At 38.8% G+C, this 21498-nt stretch overlaps 1 protein-coding gene across 1 annotated transcript in view; it reads right to left on the bottom strand.

The window, feature by feature from the left end:
• Positions 1–19714, bottom strand: part of PGR (progesterone receptor) — a 32949-nt gene extending 13235 nt beyond the window's left edge. Inside the window, exons 1-3 of the mRNA XM_036394090.2 lie at positions 18543–19714; positions 17083–17234; positions 5629–5745 (exon numbers count right to left, since the gene is read on the bottom strand). Coding sequence (XP_036249983.1) covers positions 5629–5745; positions 17083–17234; positions 18543–19714 — 1441 coding nt within the window. The remainder of the gene's footprint in view (positions 1–5628; positions 5746–17082; positions 17235–18542) is intronic.
• Between the last annotated feature and the right edge of the window lie 1784 nt (positions 19715–21498).

Genomic DNA, 21498 nt, shown 5'->3' with positions numbered 1-21498 from the left:
CTATCTACAAGAGAGGTGATGATTAATAACTCGCAGCAAACTTTCCCATCTACAACAAAGGAGACCATGTCAAATTAATAAAAACTCTAAAGATAATAAGGAAAACAATGGAGATTTGACAATAGCTTAGTTTTTCATTTGCTGTTTACAAAGCAGGTAAGTTTTGCTGTAAGATAAGTAAATGTCTCCCCTTAGTCCCATAATGGGTAAATAATACCAATCCACTCTGACAACTACTTTTCTTAATACTATAATATATATTTCTTAATACTATATGTCTGTGCATATTTAGCACAAAATTTTTGGTAACATTTTCATTACCTCACTTTAAGACAGCTAACCACTCAAGCTGTTTCTTCATACTCACTGTTCCCTACCCTTGATGACTACGAATAGCATGTTTATGGTGTTTGTGTTCTACATGTACCTATTAAACATTAAAAAAAAAAAATCTGTTTAATCCCACTATCAAATATATTATGATTTTCTCCTTACTATCTAATTCTGTATTTTAATATTTTTTTAACTAGGTATACAGAATCATACAGACAATTAGACATTACTGATGGTAGACAATTTATAATAAAAGGGCTGGGTTTCTAGTAGAAGTTTAACATCTCACTACCCTTCTCCTTACCCTGTAATGAGGTGAAAAGCATCAATGATGTATTATTCTTGACAGAACACAATGGCCCTTACTTTAAGGTCACTATGCTCTTGCTTTTTGTGTAGAAAAAGAAGCCATGTACACCTTAGGAGGGTGTATACAATTCAGAGAAAGCAGCAAAGCAGAAGGAACACATCTTGGTTTTAATAAACTCTTTGATCCTACCTCCGAAAATATTACCTGGAAAATTAATTCACCTTTTTCTGCATGTAATCACTGCACTGCGGACCGAAAGCTGATTGAAACAATGAAGGACGCAGTAATTTAGCAATACAACTGAACAAGGAATCTGTGATAATCAGCCTGAAAAAATTAGATTCACTCATAATAAATAAAAGAGTTGAGTACTTGTTTATTCCAGGACCTGATCCAGCAACCTGCTATCCTATTAGGTTTAAGATTAGAAAGGGGATAGATTAATGTCTCAAGTTATGAGGTTATAAAGCCCAAAGACAATTAACACTTTCAAAGAAAATGACAAATACAATACTGTGAAATGAATGTTTTTATTGATACTTTCCTTCTATAGACTAAGAAAGGCGAAACAGTCTATATAGGGAAATAAATTATTGAAGCTATTGGTTGCTATTCTATAATTTACTTACAACTGACTTTAAATTTCTTTCAAGATATTTCAGGGGTTTGAAATTGCTTTGAATTTAGGGTTGAAAAATGGAACTGTTGTCCATATAGTAAAATACTACACTTTTATCTATATGGTTGCCACTCAGTGACATTCAATGGAAGATAGGTGTACTTCCCTAAGTAAGCTTAATTTAATTAATATAGTAATTTTTGGAAGCTTATCATTAATATCCTGCAAAATTTCAGTGTTTCTCATGTTAATTAAGTAATGTAGCAAGTCTGCATTTAACTCAAGGCCAGCATTAAGAAACTAAGCATCAGAGGTAAAATAACAAAAATATCTCTATGTAAGTTCTAAATGGCAGAAATCACAAAATGCACAAAAAATCTTGACCTATATAGGTTGTAAACACAAGAAGAGATTTAAAGTATTGCCAATTCCAATTAATTTTAAATACTCAAGGATGTCTCTAAGCATGTACTTTATTCCAATAATTGCAAATTTGTGTATGGGCTTTTATCACAGAATCACAGAATTCCAGGATGGGAAGAACCTGAAGGACTACCCAGTCCAACCTTCCTTGGCAAAAGCACAGTTAGAAAAGATGACCCAGCACCTTGTCCAGATGAATATTAAAAGTGTTCCACAGTGAGAAGTCCACCACTTATCTGGGGTGATAATGCCAATGGCTGATCTTTCTCATGAAATATTTCCCTCTTGTGTCTAATCAGAATCTCCCTAGGAGTAACTTGTACTCATTATCCCTTGCCTTTTCCATGTGACTGCTTGTAAAAAGGGAGTTTCCATCTTCTTTGCAGTCACCCTTAAATATTGGAAACCAGTCATAAGGTGTTCCCTAGGCCTTCTTTTCTCAAGACTAAACAAACTCAGTTCACAGAATCAGAGAATCACAGAATATTTTAGCTTGGAAAAGACCTCCAAGACCATCAAGTCCATACTTCTATGCATCACCACCTTGTCAACTACAGCACTAAGTGCCATGTCCAGCCTTTCTTCAAACACTTCCAGGGATGGTGACACCACCACCTCTCTGGGCAGCCCATTTCAAAGTTTAACAACCCTGTCAGTGAAAAATTTGCTCCTGATGTCCAAGCTGAATCTCCCTTGGCACAGCTTGAGGCTATGTCCTCTCACACTGTCACATGATTCCTGGGAGAAGATGCTGACCTCCATCTTGCTACAACCTCCTTTCAGGGAGTTGTAAAGAGTAAGAAGGTCCCTTCTGAACCTCCTTTTCTCCCAGCTAAACAACCCTGGCTCCTTCAGCTGCTCATCATAAGATTTATGCTCCAGACCCTTCCACAGCTCCGTTGCCCTTCCCTGGACATACTCCTCAATGTCTTTCTTGTAGTGAGGGACCCAGAGCAGGACACAGCACTCAAGGTATGGCCTCAGCAGTGCTGAGTACAGAGGGACAATCAATCACTGCCCTAATCCTGGTTGTAACAGTATTCTTGATACAGGCCAGGGTGCCATTGGCCACCTGGGCACACTGCTGGCTCATGTTTACCCTTTCCTTGTGTGGCAGGCTTCCCAGCCCTTTGATCACTGATGTCTTTGGGAAAATTACCTAAGCCCTGTAACACTCCATATATGAATCATATTGTGCTGATCAGCACATCAAGTCATGGTAGGAAATTTTGCTCATGTGATACAACAAAGGAATTGTAAGAAATGGTAGATGAGCAAAAGGAAGAAAGGCAACAATATAAACATAGAAAGAGTATTATGGTTAACAGTCTATCTTGAGATTTTGTTTGCAGTTTGATTTTAAACCCCCATTTACAAATAGTATAATTTCACTCCAGTTTTCCTCATTTTTGGTCTACATTTGTCTTTTATTCTTCTTTTCAGTACTAAGCACTCCATTTCAGCCTGCATAAAACAATTAGCTTCCTAATCTCCCCAGAACTGTTCACATCACTAAGAGTACCTGAGGCATTTAACCTGAAGCAGCTAAAAAAAATAAGAGGTGCCACAGTCACAGCTCCACTCAGTATTTCCTTTTTTCCATTGCCCAACTATTCTCTTCTGCTTTCTATTTGCTGCCAGATTACTCCTTTCCAGAAGATGGTGTAGGTGGGGATATCAGGGCAGATATCTGATGAAATGCAATGTCTCTCTAAGAACCAGAGAAACTAGACTGCACAGGCTTCTCAAAAAATGGGAGACAGTTTTGATTAGGTACTTAGGAGAAGACTAAGCAAGACAACAAACCAGCTAGGTACAAAAATCTAGTATTAAATACAAAGAAAATATTTATGCTTGCTTTGTAATAGCTGAGAAAAAAAAGGTGATCTGAAAAGGTGATGAGAAAGATGAAGATTTTACTCTCTTCATACGTGATAGTAATGAAATAAAAGTCAGAGTATCTTTATCCTCAGGTTTTGTAGGAGGATGGAACATCTTGCTATGAGAACACACTAATGAGGACATACCATCTGATCAATATTGCTGGCAAAAGTGTCCAACTTTTTCTGTTCCTAGCACCTACCCCCAGAGAAAAATGCATATATTAAAAAACACTAGGGAAACTAGCATCCATAACGGCACACAAAGTGTAGAATGAAGTCAAGCCTGCTGGCGACTTTTCCTATTACTATGCAGAACAATGCTGAAGCAAAAGGACTGGACAATGATAGTGAGTCATCTCACACTCTTCTGCTTGTTGAAACTGCTACCTGTGATGTTGAAACACACAAAGTTTAGTTATTGGTGTTATCCAGGGTATCATGAATGAAAATTTAGGTTAGATCATCATCAAACTCCTAGCTGTGCAAAATTCACAGTAAGGAATGAATTTTTATCTGTATTAATTTACACACATTAGAATCATAAAATAGTTTGGATTGGAAGGGACCTAAAGATCATCTAGTCTAAGACACCTGCCTTAGGCAGGTATATATTTTAGAGGTCAAATTGATCAAATCTTGCATATTCTCCCAAATTTTAAAAGGCAGTTACTACATCTGCCAACTCCTCTTCCTCTTACTCTGCATTTTCCACAGCCTACTCAGGACCTCTGCCTCCCTGGCTTTCTCCTCTTCCAAAGCTGGGCAAACAAGGCTTTAGACTCTGCCTTTGTACTAATAATGTTTCCCTACTGCACTGCTACTCCAGTTTTAAAACACTACCTCAATCTGAGAAGGATCCAAAGGACATGTTCTCCTTTCGTCCCTCTCCCCTCAGTCCAGTGTGCTTGTCAGCTCCATTTCTTTTTTTAACTGAGAGATGGCACTGACTGATCACGTAAGAATGACACAAAGGCCATGTGTGCAGAATACCCCAGCTCCATGGGGCTGGCATCCAGCTTACAGGGGCTGGAAACACAGAGCTGTGCAAACTATCAGTCTGAAAACTATATGCATGTTTTACATTATCAAGGAATGCTGATCAGCAAGATAATGCAATGATGTACAGGATATAGTGCCAGCTCTTCCTTCAGGGATAAAAAACAATACTTAAATGTAGTGGAGGGAATGTAGGTTGAGCAGCGGAGAGAGACAGACAGAGGGTTTTGATGGGCTAAAACAGATTAAATTGGAAATAAAGCAGGTTTTTGTCCTTCCCCCCCCCCCCCCTTTTTTTTAACTCCCTTTAGGAACATATTCTTTCTATCACTTTAATATGTCCATTTTCTTATAGCCTTAGCCACATATTTCCAAGCTTTGTGCTGATACAAAATAGGGGAAAAAAACCCAGCAAAAATAAGCATCATTCCTGCCTGTAAACACATCAAAACTTGCCATGTGGCTACCTAATCATACACCATTTTCTCCCTGTAGTTTTTCAAAGGCACAGTGCTCAATTACATTTAATGATACATAAAAAAACCCCCCAAATCTGTTACAGAAAGAACTAATACAAAGATGGGATTTCCCAGCACCTAATATGCAAAGCCTGCATTATTGGGGCAACCACTGCCTGTTCTCTGGTGGAACAGAAGGATACAATTTTGTTGACATGTATTCAAAGCAATGATGAAGAGTATGACACAAATTAGATGAGCACAGTACTGATTCCTGATTCTAATGTCAATTTCAATCTACATTTTTTTTACCTATACCAAACTACCTGATCCAAAATTATTAACAAATACACCTAAGACATAATTCCTTTCCCTTCAAGAAAATGAATGTAAGGATATACAGTACAGAAAAGTATTTTGTCAGGGTTTCCAGATTCACTAAAGAAAAATTCTAAGAAAGTATAAAGCATTAGGTAATTCTTCCAAAAATAATATTTGAATGTGGTTTTTCTTTTACAGTATCAAAGTACTGTTGTTCAACCTCAACAGACTGAAGGTAGTGTACTTGACTGCCTATTTTTTTAAATCACTTGAAAAACAGCTCACCTCCCAGGACCATACCAGCCTGACAACACTTCCTCAAGCGACATGCTGGGCAGTTCTTCCTACGGATTTTATCGACTATGCAGTCATTTCTTCCAGCACACAAATAGTTGTGCTGCCCTGCAGGAAAAAGAAAAACTGTGTGAACAATATGTTTTCTAACACAAAAAAATTATTTCTGTGTATAAATGTTGCAAAAATAACTGAAGATTCAAAATTGTGTACTTGAACCATTAAAGAATTCCTTCATTTTATGCTAACCTTTGACCAATCATGTTACTATTTGAATATAATGCTTTATTTGGTCTGTTTAAGGGCATAACTCCTCATCTATGAAATTCCAAAATAATTAGCAGTCAGCATGAACTGCTTAAATTATTGTACTAACAGTAATTCTTAAGTAAATCAAGCACGAAGACAGACCAATTGTTTCTTTAAAGTTTATTTTTCTGTGAAGTTATCAATCCTATTTTCAAAGAACTTAAGTACATTTTGCTTGGATTGATGTGGAGCTTCTGACAGCAAACAGAAAGAAGAAGTTGCGGTAGTGTAAAAAAAAAAAAGCCCTTAAAGCAAAGCAAATGACTTCTGATGGGCAAGCAGTTCTGTAATAAACTTGCTGAAATACCAGCTGACCAGGTGCAGCCAACACAGCCAAAAAGGACAAAGAGAAGGGGATAGTAACTCTGTGGTTTAGATTCGCTTAGTTTATTGCTTAATTTTGCATTCGTTTCTGTGCTACCATTTTAAAAGTTAAACAGCTTACTTCTTAATTTTAGTGAAAGAAACCCAATTGTCTGAAATTCCTTTTCATAACAATTTCTTTTTTTTTTTTTGAAAACTACAGGTAAACAAAAACCATTTCCACACACATTGCCTGGCAACAAAAATGACCTTACTAATGTTTTAATCAGAAGAAATTCTCATTTACTTTGTCTCATTAATTCAAATTCTGGACTCCTCCTTACAGGAAACATTACCAAAAGCAGACAAATGAATAAAAATCCATCTTGCTATTGGCAGCAGACCAGTAAGCAAAACACTTACTTGGAACAATTCTTCCATGGGATTACTTGCAGTTTTTCCTTGTACTTCTTTGTCTTTATAAGCTACAAAAAGCATTGAGTCTTTTGATAAGCAACAACAATTTTAAAACTCCATTAGTTTAATTAAAATCCATGAGTATTATCTCAGCTCCATGGCATTCTAGTGCTTTAATGCACAGCTAATTTACCAAAGAATGCTTAAGCATAGTTAAAGTTTTCTTTGTCCTTTTCTTGTTTTGGAGGTTTTCTTTGGTCGCCTGAAAAGAGATTTCTTCTGGACCTCTTTTCTAGGGAATTTGTTAATTCTTCACAAGATGGTCTGACTCCATATAAACCTTGTCCTTCTTATTATAAATCTAAGGCTGAACAACATTTTTCACATTTACAAAACAAATCATAATTGAATCGCAGTTTTTAAAAGTACACTTCCATGCTCATATGTTCTGAAGTTTCAGATTAGACAGGATTAAACAGTGTCTCTGCCCAGTGTATACCAGGCCAGAAATTAAATCTGTTACTAGAATTTAGGCACAGTAAAATTTGCTTAAAAGCCAAAATGCTGTTAACCCAATTCTATCAAGGGATTATGGTGACAAAAACTCAGGCACCTTTTGATGCTTACTGTTAACATCTTCCTTGTTTTCAGGACTTTTAAGAAACCACAGTCATATCCTCTACCTGACTTACACCTTCGTGTGACATCTCTACCCCACCTCTCCCTGACACCTTCTGTCCCAAAGTGTATTCCACTCTTTTTGATTCAGCTACAATTTATTTGGAAAACATAAAAGTTTCAATTGTTTGGCAGTTTTCAGTTTCATCAGTAAAGAATTTTGTTTTTAATTGCAGTGATCTGTGTGGATTTCATCTCAATAGATAAATCTGAGTAAATGTTCCCATTTGAAATCACTTCTACCATTGTGCAAAGCTGGGTTCTGAGAAACTGTTACTTGCTTGACATTTTTTTATTAATATTTCAGGGACAGCAGCCATCTAAAGGAGAGATTGTGTAAGAAATGAACACATACCAGATATTTGCCTAATTTCAAAATTACTGGACAATATTTAGTTAGATGACTAGGTTTGGAAGGTTTTCCAGGAATGATAAAATATGTATTTGAAAATGTACTTGCAACAGTTCAGTCTTCAGGATCATCTAGATTTGAACTAATTGTCTTCCATACTTGAGCACTGCAGTTATACCAAATGCATGTACTAATGAAGTACCCAAAACCTCCATCAAGATACAATCACCATTCAATTGGTGGCTTGATAGTCAGTATCTTGTCTATGACTACTGTCATTATAACCAAAAAAACAAAAAACAAAACCAACAAGCAAACAAAATACTCAGAAAAAAACCAAGATAGTATTATAGTCACTAGTGCACAAGTTTGAAGGAAAAGTTTTCTATTAGCACTTCTCACAAAAATATGAACCTGGGGACTTTCTGGCAATTGCCACACCTTCAAAAACTTCACCTAATGTTAAGTTTCCTATGCATGTTTACTTTGCACTGTTTATTGAAAATGCACATTGAGGGTCACTCTCAATGTATTCACCCCATGACCAGCTTGATGAAGAAAACACAGAGACGATTTTATCTGTCACTTAAATGTTCCTGATTTTTGTAGGATAGTATTTTCTTAAACTTCCATCAAAATCCATTAATATTAGCAAAGCTGCAAGTTCTAATGTAAGCAGGCAAACAGAATTTTAAGTCCTGTAATGACTATTGCTATTCTGGGAGGTTTTTAGTCCAGTGGTGAAAGTAGCACATACAGTGTCTTTACAAACTGCACTATTAACTTAGCTCACTGACATGCTGTAAGTCACTTATAATCACCCCAGTAAACTCAAGAGTTGCAGAGACTTTGTAAATGTACAAAATATGGAAAAAATAAAGCTTTATCTGCACCTGGAGTATCAGAAAGAGCAATCAGTTATTTGGGTAAATACATCTGTGCTGAACTGCTGCCACCCTGCACAGATGCAAAACACTTGCAAATTCTCAGTTCCTCTTAGCTGCAAGAAGAGTACTATCTCACTTTTTTTTTCTCTCTCCCAGATGGGATTTTACCTCCCTGTATTTCTATTAACTGCCAATGGTTTTGTATAAAACCATCAACCTCAGCAGAACACATCGTGATATTTTACTTAGTTTTAGATTTCTGTCTAAAACTTGCAGACATCTATTGCATCTCTTTTTAAATTATTTTACTGCCAAATGTCTCCCAACATCGCCTCTTTGCTTCCTGAAGGCTCACCTCAAGGTTCTGCTCAATAATTTTCTAAAAGTATGTTTTACGTCTTATAAACTTCTGAAAAAGTACCAATTAAATCAATAGGTAAAAAACCAAACCAAAACAAAACAAAAACCACAATGGAATTGTGGAAGCTGAAAATAAACATGGGTTTAAAATTTAAAGAATGGAAAATAAGTTCACCTGTGCACCTAAACAAAAGATAATGGTGCAGATGTAGCTTTTGAGTAAAAATCTGACTTCTGGAAGCTAAGACAACAGACCAGGCTCGTCCCTAGCTTGTGGAAAACCTGACTTGTCAGAGTAAATACAGGGTAATCCTTATGCTGAACATGCTCTGACAAGACAGGTTTTCCACAGCTAGGCAGTCTGGCCTAGCTCGTCCTTGGTAAAATGGGAAGTAAAATTATATGAATTTAGCCCAGATCTAAATATAACACTCTTCTATTTGCACTGTGTCAAAGTGCAAAACAGCAAATGCAGATTGAATTTACCTCTCATCATGTGGGGTTTTTTAAAGTTGTGAAGAACTAGGAATCTACACTACACAGTCTCCACATCCCTGTATGCCATCCCATGCTATTAGTCTCCAAGATTCCACACACTTCAGATAATGCTGTTGGGGTTTTAATTTATAATTGATTTTATTTCTGTGTGTTTTCTATGAAAATAGAAAAAGTCTCTGAAGCGAGACTTCTGATTCCAACTACTTAAGCAAAACCCACATCCATCATGGACTTTTACCATAATCTTTTGATAAAGATTTCATTTCCCTCTTGGCCCACTGAAGTAAAATTCTCACTTCCAGTTCTTAAGTAGGTGTTTCAACTTCCACTCTGTAGCCTATATTGGTATAAAGAAAGACCTGCTATTGATGCAGGTCTTTCTTTATACCAATATAGAATGGTATATTGGTATATAAATATACCAATATAGATATATTGGTATAGATATATTGGTATATCTGCTCCTCAGCAAAGAATTAAGGATTTAGTAGACCAAAGGGGTCAAAGAGTGGAAAACAGAAGAACTTGTAAATATGTTTCATCCTGGAATCTAACTGAAATAATGAAGAATTTCTTTCTTCATAATAATATATTTCATAGTGAAAGCAATAAAAATAATTGTTTATAACATCATTGACTGACTCTTTCCTCCTCTTGTATAGTGATCTCAAAATCTTCCTGCCTTTTGCTGTGAATCCTGCAATACTATTGTTTGTCTTTCCAAAATCACTTCTCCAAAGAGCAACCTCCAAACAGAGTAAAATTTTTAAATAATATCTACAAAACAGAACAATTAAATTTAGCTATCTTGTTTTTGCTCACTTCTATAGAGTCAAAAGCTGCAATCCTGTTTTTTAATCTTTTTTACATTTCCCTGTCTGTTCCATCATTTCCAACAAGAAAAAGAAAAAAAAATGAAACAAGATTAACTCATAATTCATGGAAACTATAATGAAAAATTAGGTATATTGTTTCATATTGATTTTCAACATGAAACAATTGGTTTGCCTAGGCTGTTTACCACTGCAACACCTTGAAATGTGTAAAGTTTTGGAATCTAAATTTTTTACTGACTACAGTAAAAACTTTCCATAGCTAATACCCTTTCAGGAGAATATGGTAGCATCTACAAATCATTATTTCCAGTTCTTTTTATGACATTGTGTCACAATTGTTCCTTGGTCATAATTTTTAAATAATTAACTACATCAGGGGTATAAATATGTAAAATAATGGAAGTGTCAGCATATTTGTCAATTGGAGGTTTGTTTCTTACAAATACAAAACATGGGATTTGAACACAAAACCTACTTTATAAACACACCAACTATTTCAGAGGTATGGAGCACTGAAGTATCAGTCCTTTTGATCCCTGTTATATTCTTCTATCAAGATAAGACTCCATATTTGCATTTCAGTCATCATATCATTCTTATTTTAGTGGAATTATCATAGCACATTGCCATGATACATTTTTTCATGTGTATTTTCTTATGTTCCTTCACTTGTCCTACAACTGAACCAGTGGGACAGGGTCATCCACTATATTAGCAATAAAAGTGGAAAAACCCAGAAATATTAGCAGCAGAAAAATGTAATATGCAAAACACCCAGATATTGCTGCCTCTTGATTGAAACACCTTAGATTAATTTGATTCTATTTGATTAATTAGATTCTAAAATGTAGATATCTATCAAAACTCTGCTAGTTTGCACTTCATGAATACTGTGGAACAAATGCACAATTTAAGGCAATGGACATCATTAATCCCAAATCTACTTTTAGCACATACCTATACAATTTATAAATACTCTAGTACTTAAAATAAGTATGATTGGTATATGTAAAATAATCTAACGATATCTATAATACCTTATATATAATACTTAAGCAACATGAAATTATTATTTTGTATGCTTATTATATTTCTTTTATATACTACAGAACTATATTATCTACCTTGATGATGTGGGTAGGGTTTATATCACCAAATGCAGACAGTGTGCATGGTCACCTGACACTCCTTTATACTCAGTGCTGAGAAACAGTTACTGTCAGAGCACTGCTATTTTCATCACAAGTACATATTAGAAATGTCAGTGTATTTCTTCCTAAATTTCTTGTTTCTCTCCATACACCATAAAATGAACTTAAGATGGTTGCTGACATAGTGCACATGGGAAGTTAGAACAGCGAATTAGCAAGGCTGAGCAGCCACTTGCTGGTGCTCTTTAAAGCAGGGAGTCTTACACAACCTGAATTAGCTTCTAATCTACCTCAAAAGATGTTTAAGCTAATAAATGATACTGTTTCTAAAATACTACATAAAAGTTAAACTAAAAATTATAGTACTGACATTTCTGCAGGTGATTATGTACTAAGCCATGTCTATTAGTAAAACAGTGGTAAAGTCACAGTTAGAGGAGTAGGAAGCCCAGCATTAGCTCAAGACTCAAAGCACCAGAACAGATGACACCTCAGCTCACTTCACCCTCGTGCTTCATATAAATCAATTCATCAAATTGCTGTTTGTCAAACTGCTGGATAACAAATTCTTTTGAAGTCAGAAGTATGATAAGATATATCATTATGTATCAATGCAGATTTTCTTTTCGTTTTCATGATGCAAATTTTTTGAACTCACAAAAGTGACATTCTCCATCTGTATTTTAGGGTCCTCAATAAAGCAATTTTATACATTTGGATTTGAAAATACACTTGGCTTACTGTATTTTAATACATTTTGTCCATGTGCAAAATAAATGAACTTCAATAACATCAAATCCATTATATTGAGTGAAAAGAATTTTTATCTCTCAACTTGCCATTTGTCTGCTTTGTGTGTTTGCATGTTTTCTAATTCATGAACATTTCATCGCCATCAGGTTTACAGTACATGCTGTACCAAATTCTGATCCCAAGATCCAGACTGGAAAGTTGGATTAAGAATTAGAAAACCCTTCAGAGTTGGGAGAAAAAGGAACTTTTAACACCTGCTTCATCAAGTTTAAAGATAAAAGGGTCTCTACACTATTATTTCTCTCTTTTCAAAGAAGATTTTCTACTAGTGGTTGGCATTTTTTTCATACTTGGCATGCTGTACCATTTTAGATTCTTTAGCTATGGAAAAGCATAACTGTTTAGACAAACACTTTTCCTTATGCACAGTATTGCACTATGAATATAGTGAATCACACTGCCATCACAAAACTGCTTATCATAACACTGAGAAGGTCAGATAAACTTTATCAGAAAGTTTGGTTGAAGTCATGATCAACCTTCTTACTGTGTAGGTGTAGCTCATCACCAGACACTCCACAGAACCTCTCCATATACAGACAGTGAAAACTCTCATGGAAATCTTACTTTCTGCCAGCATACCAAATTCAGATCTCAGAAAGAAGGAAAGTTCACACGTGGTCAGTTAAATGTTATCTGCTACATGTGCTTGAGCTTGTTCTCTGATGCCATTGATGCAACAGAGTTTAAGGTCAGAGTTACCCTGACCTTAAAGCACATATTAAAACTACACAAATGTTTTACAATCACTTGATCAAGTTTGTAACACATTCCCAGGTATTTAAACAAACCAAGAGTCAGTTTCTGACAGATATGCTGCAATATCATGTATTCATGTTGGTCTCAGACTCTGAGTTTGAGCAACTACTTTTCCTTAGATATCAACAATATAAGCAAAGTGCAAATATAAATAGAGAAGAAAAGTAAGAAGAGGCTTTGTTATAGGAAAAACAGCACTTGAATTTTTTTGCAGGATTTAGGTAATTCAAAATTCTCATTAGTAAAACTACTGCAAAAGAGACACTTTCAACAAGAAGGCAATAATGCAGGCTACCAAGAAACTCTGTGTTAGCAACAGTTCCAGAATCCCAAAATTTTGAACACTGGGCTCCTCTCAAGGGAAAAACATCTCATTGTGATGGTCCACAAGCATTTTGATCATAGCTGCCCTGCATCATTTCACATTATGGAATCTTTATAAGACATCACAAATGACTCTTTGGCAATTTAGTCATCGAAAAGTAAAAGTTTGTCTCTTAATCTTCATTCTCCTAATGCCTGTTAGAAATATTCTCCTCTACTTTTTATTACCATGAATGAGATATATTGGTAGCAGTTAAATAACAGCTGGTCATCAAGAGCAAATTATTTTACAAATATAGTAATTCTACATATTTGAAAGCATTTTGAATATTATTTCTGATTTATTTTTTTTATCTCCAAAATCCTCATCACATTCATCTCACTGACAGGAACAGCACTACCCCATCAGCACAATTAATTCAATTTTGGCTCTTCAAATTTCTTTACTGAGTATGAATAGCTGTAACTTTCTTTGGTTTCATTATACTCAAAGGAGATCTTTAAAGTATTTTTTAAAAGCCTTCTCATTTCTTTGTACATTAAGTGAATCTACAGATTTTTAGTTATTTGTAGGAGTCCAGCAGAAAATGTACAACCTCTAAATGCAGATAAATGTTTCCTAAGTAAAACCAACCCAGTATCTTTGTCTCCTTTCTCCTCCTCACTTGCAGTACTAACTTTTTTACATATCTGCTATGCTACAGGTTCCCAAAGAAAGGACTTGCATTTTTGTTTAACCTGCTTCAAGATTTTGCCTTGAGAACTATATATTTATTACATAAACTCCAGCCTTTTTTTCATATATACAGCCATATATGGGGAACCAGGAACCCAAAAGACAGAAAGTATCTACAATGCATATATAGTCTAGAATTCAGTGCCAAGAAACATTCTAAGTAATCTTCGTGATTCTCACATAACTCTGACCCCTCATTAAGTTGTATGTGTATGTATTAGTTACATTCAAATGTGTTACTAAATCATAATTAGTAAATAGTTTTAAATCATTGATAAGTCATAATAATTTAAATAATCTGGTTTTATTTTAAAAAAACTAGATATGGAAAAAAATGAATTTTCTGGATAACAGAGCAGTTCATTTTATTCAAATGGATGTATTTAACCAATAAAGTATTGTCCTCACACCAGGGAAGGTAAAATAAATGGTGTATTAATAGAACAGTTTCTGTGAAAAAAACTACAAAAAAAATAGGCTGTTTGATTTGAAACAGCAAATGCATATCAGATTACATAAATAATTAAAATAGAAAATATGCTTTTTCCATTTCTTCTCCAAGAAATGTAAAGCTACTATATTAAGTACTTTTTTACCTACGCACAAAACCTCATAACATACAAAAAAACCTCTCAAGATAGAGAAAAACCATGAAATAGCAAAAGCCAGCTATTTCCAATCATGTTTTAATTTCTCATAAAGATCAGTACTATATGGAAATGACATGAAAAGTAGAGTTTTGACCAGGATTTTTACTCACAAAATTTAACATTTTATTTGAATGAATTATTAAAAATTCCACGTCTGTAGTAGTACTAAAAATTTAAAAAAAATAAGTAATGCATTTATGCTCAGAGAAATTATGGGCAGGGGACATTTCATGGAAGAACTATGTTTCAAATTTATATGATTGCCAGTGAGAATTTTAAACACTATTTTCTATTGCATTTAAAATACAAATACTTTATGTCTTTTTACAGAGGAGCAATTTTCCACCATTATTTCTGATATTAAATTTTTTTAAAGTATTTAAAGTCCACAGAAAATCAACTAACTGTCAATAAATAGGATTGGTTTAGTGCTGATAATTATATAGTATGCTGCAATCAGTCTATCTCTAAGGAGCCCCCTGTAGTCTTGCACTTTCTACACAAAAACAGGTACAACTGTATTTGTTCATTTTGCCAATGCCTACACTGCTCATTGTCTGACATTGCTTCCCATCAAACTCAATAACCTGCATCTTTTCTGATTACAGTCAGGTTTCTGATGCACATCCTTGAACATTCTTGGAAAATCCTTACTAGAAAACCCAAACACACTTCCTCAACAGACTCTCAGTCTGTGGATTCATTTAAAAATTAAAATGATGAAGCTGCTACGTAAAACCTAAGACTTTTGTTTGTGTAACTGCATTGACCTCTCATTTGTCTCTAAATAACTCTATATTCTTAACCTGGTAAGACTCTGCCAATATAGACTTTGAACAGTCTGTGAAAACAACTTTAAGATGTTCCTTGTATCAAGTTCTTCCTTCTTAACATTTTTTGTTAAAATAATTCTGCTGAACAATCATGTAACATATTATGTTTTTGAGCAGGTGCATCTACTGCAAACAGAACTGGGTACTAAATTAGAAAAGAGATGAAATCTAAAATTGACAGAATAAAATTCAAAGAAATTATTACATTATAAGTAAAAAGCAAAAATAAAATTTATTTTAAAATACAGTACTCATAAATGACACTACACTTAGTATTAAAACTTCAGCTCCCTGACTTTTAAACAAAATATTTGGCTGATTTAGAAAAACATAGCAAAAATGGAAAGGCAAACCAGGAGACCTACTAGCAGATGCAGTGAAACTTAAATGTATTCCTGTAAGTGACTTAAGAGCTTTGCAGCCTAACACAAATATTTCTAGTAATTTTCTCATGAAACCCATTGAATGCATTGGAGAAATGTGGCATGGCCTCAAAAGTTCACTGAGACCACCAAGACCACTTTGCAAATATTTAATGTTAAGGAAGAATATTTAATGTTAAGGAAGAACATGAGCATATGCTTAAAGTAGAAAGTAACAGCACAGTGAAACAAAAAATCTAATTATATTATTATGCTAAGCTTTTACCTTTCCAAAATTCCCTTTTTCATTTGGAGAGAGACAAACTCTCTAAAGCAGAAAAAACTACGTATCACAACGACAAAATACAGGATGCAGAGTTTTTATTTTAAGGAATCCTATCCATTAGAACAATGGTTTTGTTAAATACATGGAACAGAAATTTGAATATCCTAGTCTGGTAGGATCAGATAAAAATCAAAACAGGAGACAAAGCCTAAAAAGTAGAAGGATTTGTTCTACTGCTTTATCTGTTGAACCATATAAAACAGTCCGCGCTTGTATTCGTATTCAAAATCTCAGTGGACCAGGCATATAAAAGAATCCAAAATGAAAAAATAAACCTAGATATTGCTACTGTTTCATTAAACTTGCAGTTTGACTTTGCAATTTAACAACTATTTGGAACAAATCAAACACATTTATTGTTATTATGACTTGAAAAGGCTCAGTGAAATTTTAAATACTTCCATAACTTCCAGGAAGCCAAAACTCTGCAACTTGAAAGCAAGAAAAATTTCATATTTTCAAAAAGAGAACAAAGGCAAAACCAATTCTTATTTGCCTATCATGAGTTCATACCCAGAATATTTTCCTTGGAACACCATTTATACTTTTTAAAACAAGTTGTATAATGCACAAAATTTTTATTGAACTCTGCCTACCTGGAAAGATTAACTGATAAACAGTAAATAATAAATAGCAAAAAAGAAAGTAAAGCAAATAATACTAGAAAAAAACCAATTAAGGAAGAACTTTGCCAATATCCACTGTTGATAAAACAGCAAAAAAATTCACTGCAGTGACAATATTTATAAAAATGAGCAATAAATAAACAGTATGCCCTAGTGTCTAGAAGACATATTTCAGATAATTAGGAACAATGGCATCTTATAGTACCTTCCATTGCCCTTTTAAAGAAGACTTTACAACTTCCACAGGTAAGTACTCCATAGTGGCAACCTGAAGCCTCATCACCGCAGATGAGACAAATCTTCTGGGGTAGTGATTCGAAACTGAACTGAGAACATTGGCTGGTTTCCGTATCTGGCCTTGAGAAGAAAAAGAATTAAAAGAAATGAAAGATCTAGCTTTGTGCAGTTAACTACTTACCTGTATTAAGGAGTTTTATATTAAAAACTTCTTTTTAAAATTTGTAGTCAAGATACAGAAGGACACGAAAAAAATAAAGTATGATTGCCTTTCTGCTTAATGGTTTGTCTCTACTATGGTAATACAGGAAAGCATTGCAAAAAAAAGCAGAAAGTTGTATTTTAAACCATTTAGCAAAAAAGGTACCATCTAGGACACTCTGTTAAAATGTTCATCTTCCTCAGATCAACAACTCTTGTGAGTGGAGTCATACTGATGATTTTTTTTTCCTGTACAGAGACAGAATCACATATATGTCAATTGAAATTCAAAGGTTTCTTTCACATGGGAAACATAAAATTTCATTTCAACTAAAAAAATCTTTAATAATCAGTTTTTCACCCCCCATTCAGCTGCAGTATTCTCAGCAGTAACTAAGTCTGATGGGGATATCAATGATATTTCAATTTGTCTCCAAGGCAGACTAATCTAGGTAACCACTGCATTTACTAAAAAAAAAGGATACCCATACCTGCAACATTGCATGCACCTTTTGTTGCATCTATTTGTAGGTAATACAGATCTCAGCAGGATAGTACACCATTTCATTCAAGCAAATCAATATACAAGTATTTCAGTTTTTCTTTTTCGTGTGAAATCAAATGCTTTTTGTGGTGTTGGATTATTTGGGTTGGTTTTTTGGTTGTGGTGTTGTTTTTGTTTTTAGCTTTTTGGTTTCTTTGGGTTGTTTTTTTTTTTTTTTTGGTTCTTTTTCAAATTGGGAAGTATTTTGGAAAATATTTAGGTATTGATGAATACGGTATCGCTGAAAGTGAGGACATGCTAGAAAACCTGCACGCTGTGTCCCGGGGCCGGGCACTGACTCGGACATGGGGCGGCCCTGAAGTCCCGCTGCGATAACAAACCAACATCCCTGGGGCGTCACCGTGCCCAAAGCCTTGAGGCGCCAGCTGCGGAGCCGGGGCACCGCGGCGTGCTCAGGCAGCGCGGGGAATGCGAACGGGGCTGCGGCCACTACCGAGAGCCCAAAACGGCCCTCGCCGAGAGAAACTTTATCCTTCCTTCAGCATCCCCTTAACATCTCCCCGAGGCGCCCACCGCGCGGCACGCCCGCCCGCCCGCCCGCCCCTGCGGAGAAGGAGGAAGAGGAGGATGAGGATGAGGAGGAGGCGCGGAGCTCTCCCGCCGCGCAGCGCGACCCCCCCCGGTCCCGTCCCTCAGCGAGCGCCCCGCCGCCGCCGCCTTACCGCGCGTAGCCGAGGTAGGGCGGGCAGAGCTGGGGCAGGCCCTCCTTGAGCACGGCGGCCGGGAAGCCCAGCGGCTGGTGCCCGTTCAGCCCCAGGGCCGGGTAGAGCCCCGGCGGCGCGGCCGAGGTGGAGGGCAGGCTGTCGGGCGGCGCCGCCGGCCCGTAGGCGCCGGCCAACAGGGTGGGCTCCGCCTTGTAGAGGACGCACTCCAGCGAGGGCTCCTGCCCGGCCCGCGGAGCCTGCGGGTAGTCGTGGCAGCCCGCCGCGGGGGTGGCCCTGCCGCCCGGATAGCGGGCGGCGAGGCCGAGTCCCTCCTCCTTGATCTTCATGACGGGCTGGATGTCGCCGTAGGCGAAGGGCCCGTCCTTGGCGTCGGGCGGCGGGAAGCCGTAGGCCGGCAGCTCCGGGGCGGGGGGCGAGCAGCGCGGCACCGCGCCGCCCTCGTACTCCGCCCCGTCCAGCAGCTGCCGCGTGCGCGAGGCCAGGAAGGCCGAGTTGAGCGGCAGCAGCGGCACGTGCAGGTATTCCTGCCCCGGGTCCCCCGCCCGGGACCCGCCGGGCAGCGCCCCGACACCGGGGACATCGCCCTTGGACGCCGTGGTGGGACACTCCGCGCCGGAGCCCGGCCCCGCCGGCCGCGGTTTAGCGGCGGGGACCAGGGCGTCGCCGGGCGGCCAGAGCGCGGCGGGCCGCGGCGGGGGCTGCGAGGGGCCCGGCGCCCCCGGGGCGGCTTCGGCCGCCTTCTGCGAGGCGCCGCTGCTCATCGGGCCGTCGGGCGCCTCCTCCGCCTCGAAGAAGGACCAGGGAGCCGCGGCCACGGTGGAGCTGGCATGAGCCGCAGGAGCCAGGAAGGTGTCCAGCACGGTGTCCAGGGAGTCCTTGACCGAGAGGGAGCCGCTCCCTGGCTGGTAGCAGGGGGAGTCCCGGCCGTCTTCCCGCCCCAGATGGTGCTGTTGCTGCTGCGCCTCTTCCTCCTCCTCCTCCCCTTCCTCCTCCTCCTCTTCGTCCTCCTCCTCGTCGCTGCTCTTGGGGTAAAGCAGTCCGTCCAGGGAGATGTCGACGGACTCCGCTTCCTCGCGGAAGGGATCACAGCCAGGCTGACCCTGCAGCAGGACCGCCCCGTCTGTGGCAGGCGGAGGCGCTCTGGGCTCCTTGGCTTTCACCTCGGTCATGCTGTCCCGGGGCAGCGATGGACGCCGGCGAGTCTCCGGCAGAGACAGAGCGCGGGCAGCCGGGCAGCGGCGGGGTGCGAGCAGCCGGGCTGCTCCTTACATCCTGGACGTGCCCGCAGCGGCGGTGGCGCGGCTCCTGCTCACATGGCGCTGCCCTCGGGGGGACGGCTCTGCCCCGGCCCCTGCCGCCGGGACGGGGGTGACTCGGAGCCGGGGGCGGTGCAGCCTGGAGAGGGGAAACGATGGGAGCGTGTGCGGGAGCCGTTCAGGAAAGGAGGGTGCCTGCCAGGCTCCGGCGGCGGCGGACAGGCTGACTCCGCGCTCCGCTCGTCCCCCGAGTGTTTCCCACCGCCCGGGCGGGCTGGCCACGGGCTCCACGCCCCTCGCCCGTCCCTCCCTCCCCGCCCCTCCTCGCCTCCAGCCCCGTCCCTTAACGAGGGTCTGCGCTGCGGGGCGCGGGCTGCCGCCTCTGGGAACCGCTGCTCCTCCAGCGGCCCTTCCATCGGCTCCTCCTCCGCTCCGCCTGTCCCCCTCCCATCGCTCGCCGTGCCCGCATCCCTTTCCCATCGTATCCGGCGCCCTGTGCCTTAGGTCAGCGTTTTTTGGCTTCTCCTGACCATCTCCCTGTCTTCTCATTCCTTTCCCCCCACCTCTTGTGCCGCTGCTTCGTCCTCTCGCTTCACCATCCCATGAAGTGCGGCTCTGCACTGAGCAGAGGGCACAGCCTCTGGGTAGGTCGCTGCTTTGGAGAGCAGAAAGACAAGCTTTACTTATTTGCAGCGACGGCTCCCTTTCGTCTGTTTTTCACTGTCCCCTTCAGACGTTCAGTGTAGTTTTTCGTGATTAAGCTCTGTTCCAAAACCCCTCCTGACGCAAGATCCGTTTTCCAGTAGCAAGAAAACCAAAGCATTGTAAAGTTCTTTATGTGCCATTACAGGACGTCAAAGCATCCTTTATACCAAGTATCACAACGTCTTTTCGGCAAAAGATTTGGAAAGTGGGGCATTCATTTCTTCTAGGTTTTAATTTCTTTGTCAGGGAAATGAGAGGACATTTTAAAAGGACTGGCTGGCCAGCCTGCATGTAGCAGGTTGCAATTCAGCCCAGGTTAGTTCTCACCAAGAAGCTGTCACCAGCTAATTGCTGGCATTTTGTGGAAAATGCTGGCTTTGTGGCAGAACCCACTCAATAAGACAGCTACTAATGTGGGGAAAAAATCCCCAAAAAACCAATGCAACCTTTAATATACTTTTCATTATATAGAAATCTGAAGAAAGAAATTTGAGTTGAAAGATACAGAGAATAAATTGGTGCAGGAGTAGTCCTCCTGGCTTTAAGCAGAATCAGTATATTTTTGGATAAATAAAGTGTGCTGCTAAATCCTTGGTTATGCCCTGTAGGTGTAACATGCTGTTTTGAAAGGAAACAGCTTTCAAGAAAAAAAAACAAAAACAACTGTGATCACCACAGAATAGTTGCTTTTGTTGTTTTACTTTCCAAACACCTTCCAACTGAAAAGGACAGCTTCTCAGGGAGATAAACATAACTGTTGGAAATTGTTTTAGTTTTATTAAATCATATAAGGCAAGTTTATAGAAGCAGCAACTTCCCACAAACCTTATTCAACGTGGTGTGTACTTTCTACATTATTCTTGACAAAACACTACTAGCTTATAGACTGCATTGTGACTTCTTTTTTATTCCTTTAGGAATAAACAGAAGAAAATCTTTATTTTTTTGGTATTCAAAAGAATTGTGGCAATATGATAATTAACAGCATTTTA

Source organism: Molothrus ater, chromosome 2, assembly GCF_012460135.2.
Source record: "Molothrus ater isolate BHLD 08-10-18 breed brown headed cowbird chromosome 2, BPBGC_Mater_1.1, whole genome shotgun sequence".
NCBI classification, from domain to species: domain Eukaryota; kingdom Metazoa; phylum Chordata; class Aves; order Passeriformes; family Icteridae; genus Molothrus; species Molothrus ater.
Note: the sequence above shows the minus strand (reverse complement) of the source record. Positions and strands in the feature narration are given on the sequence as shown.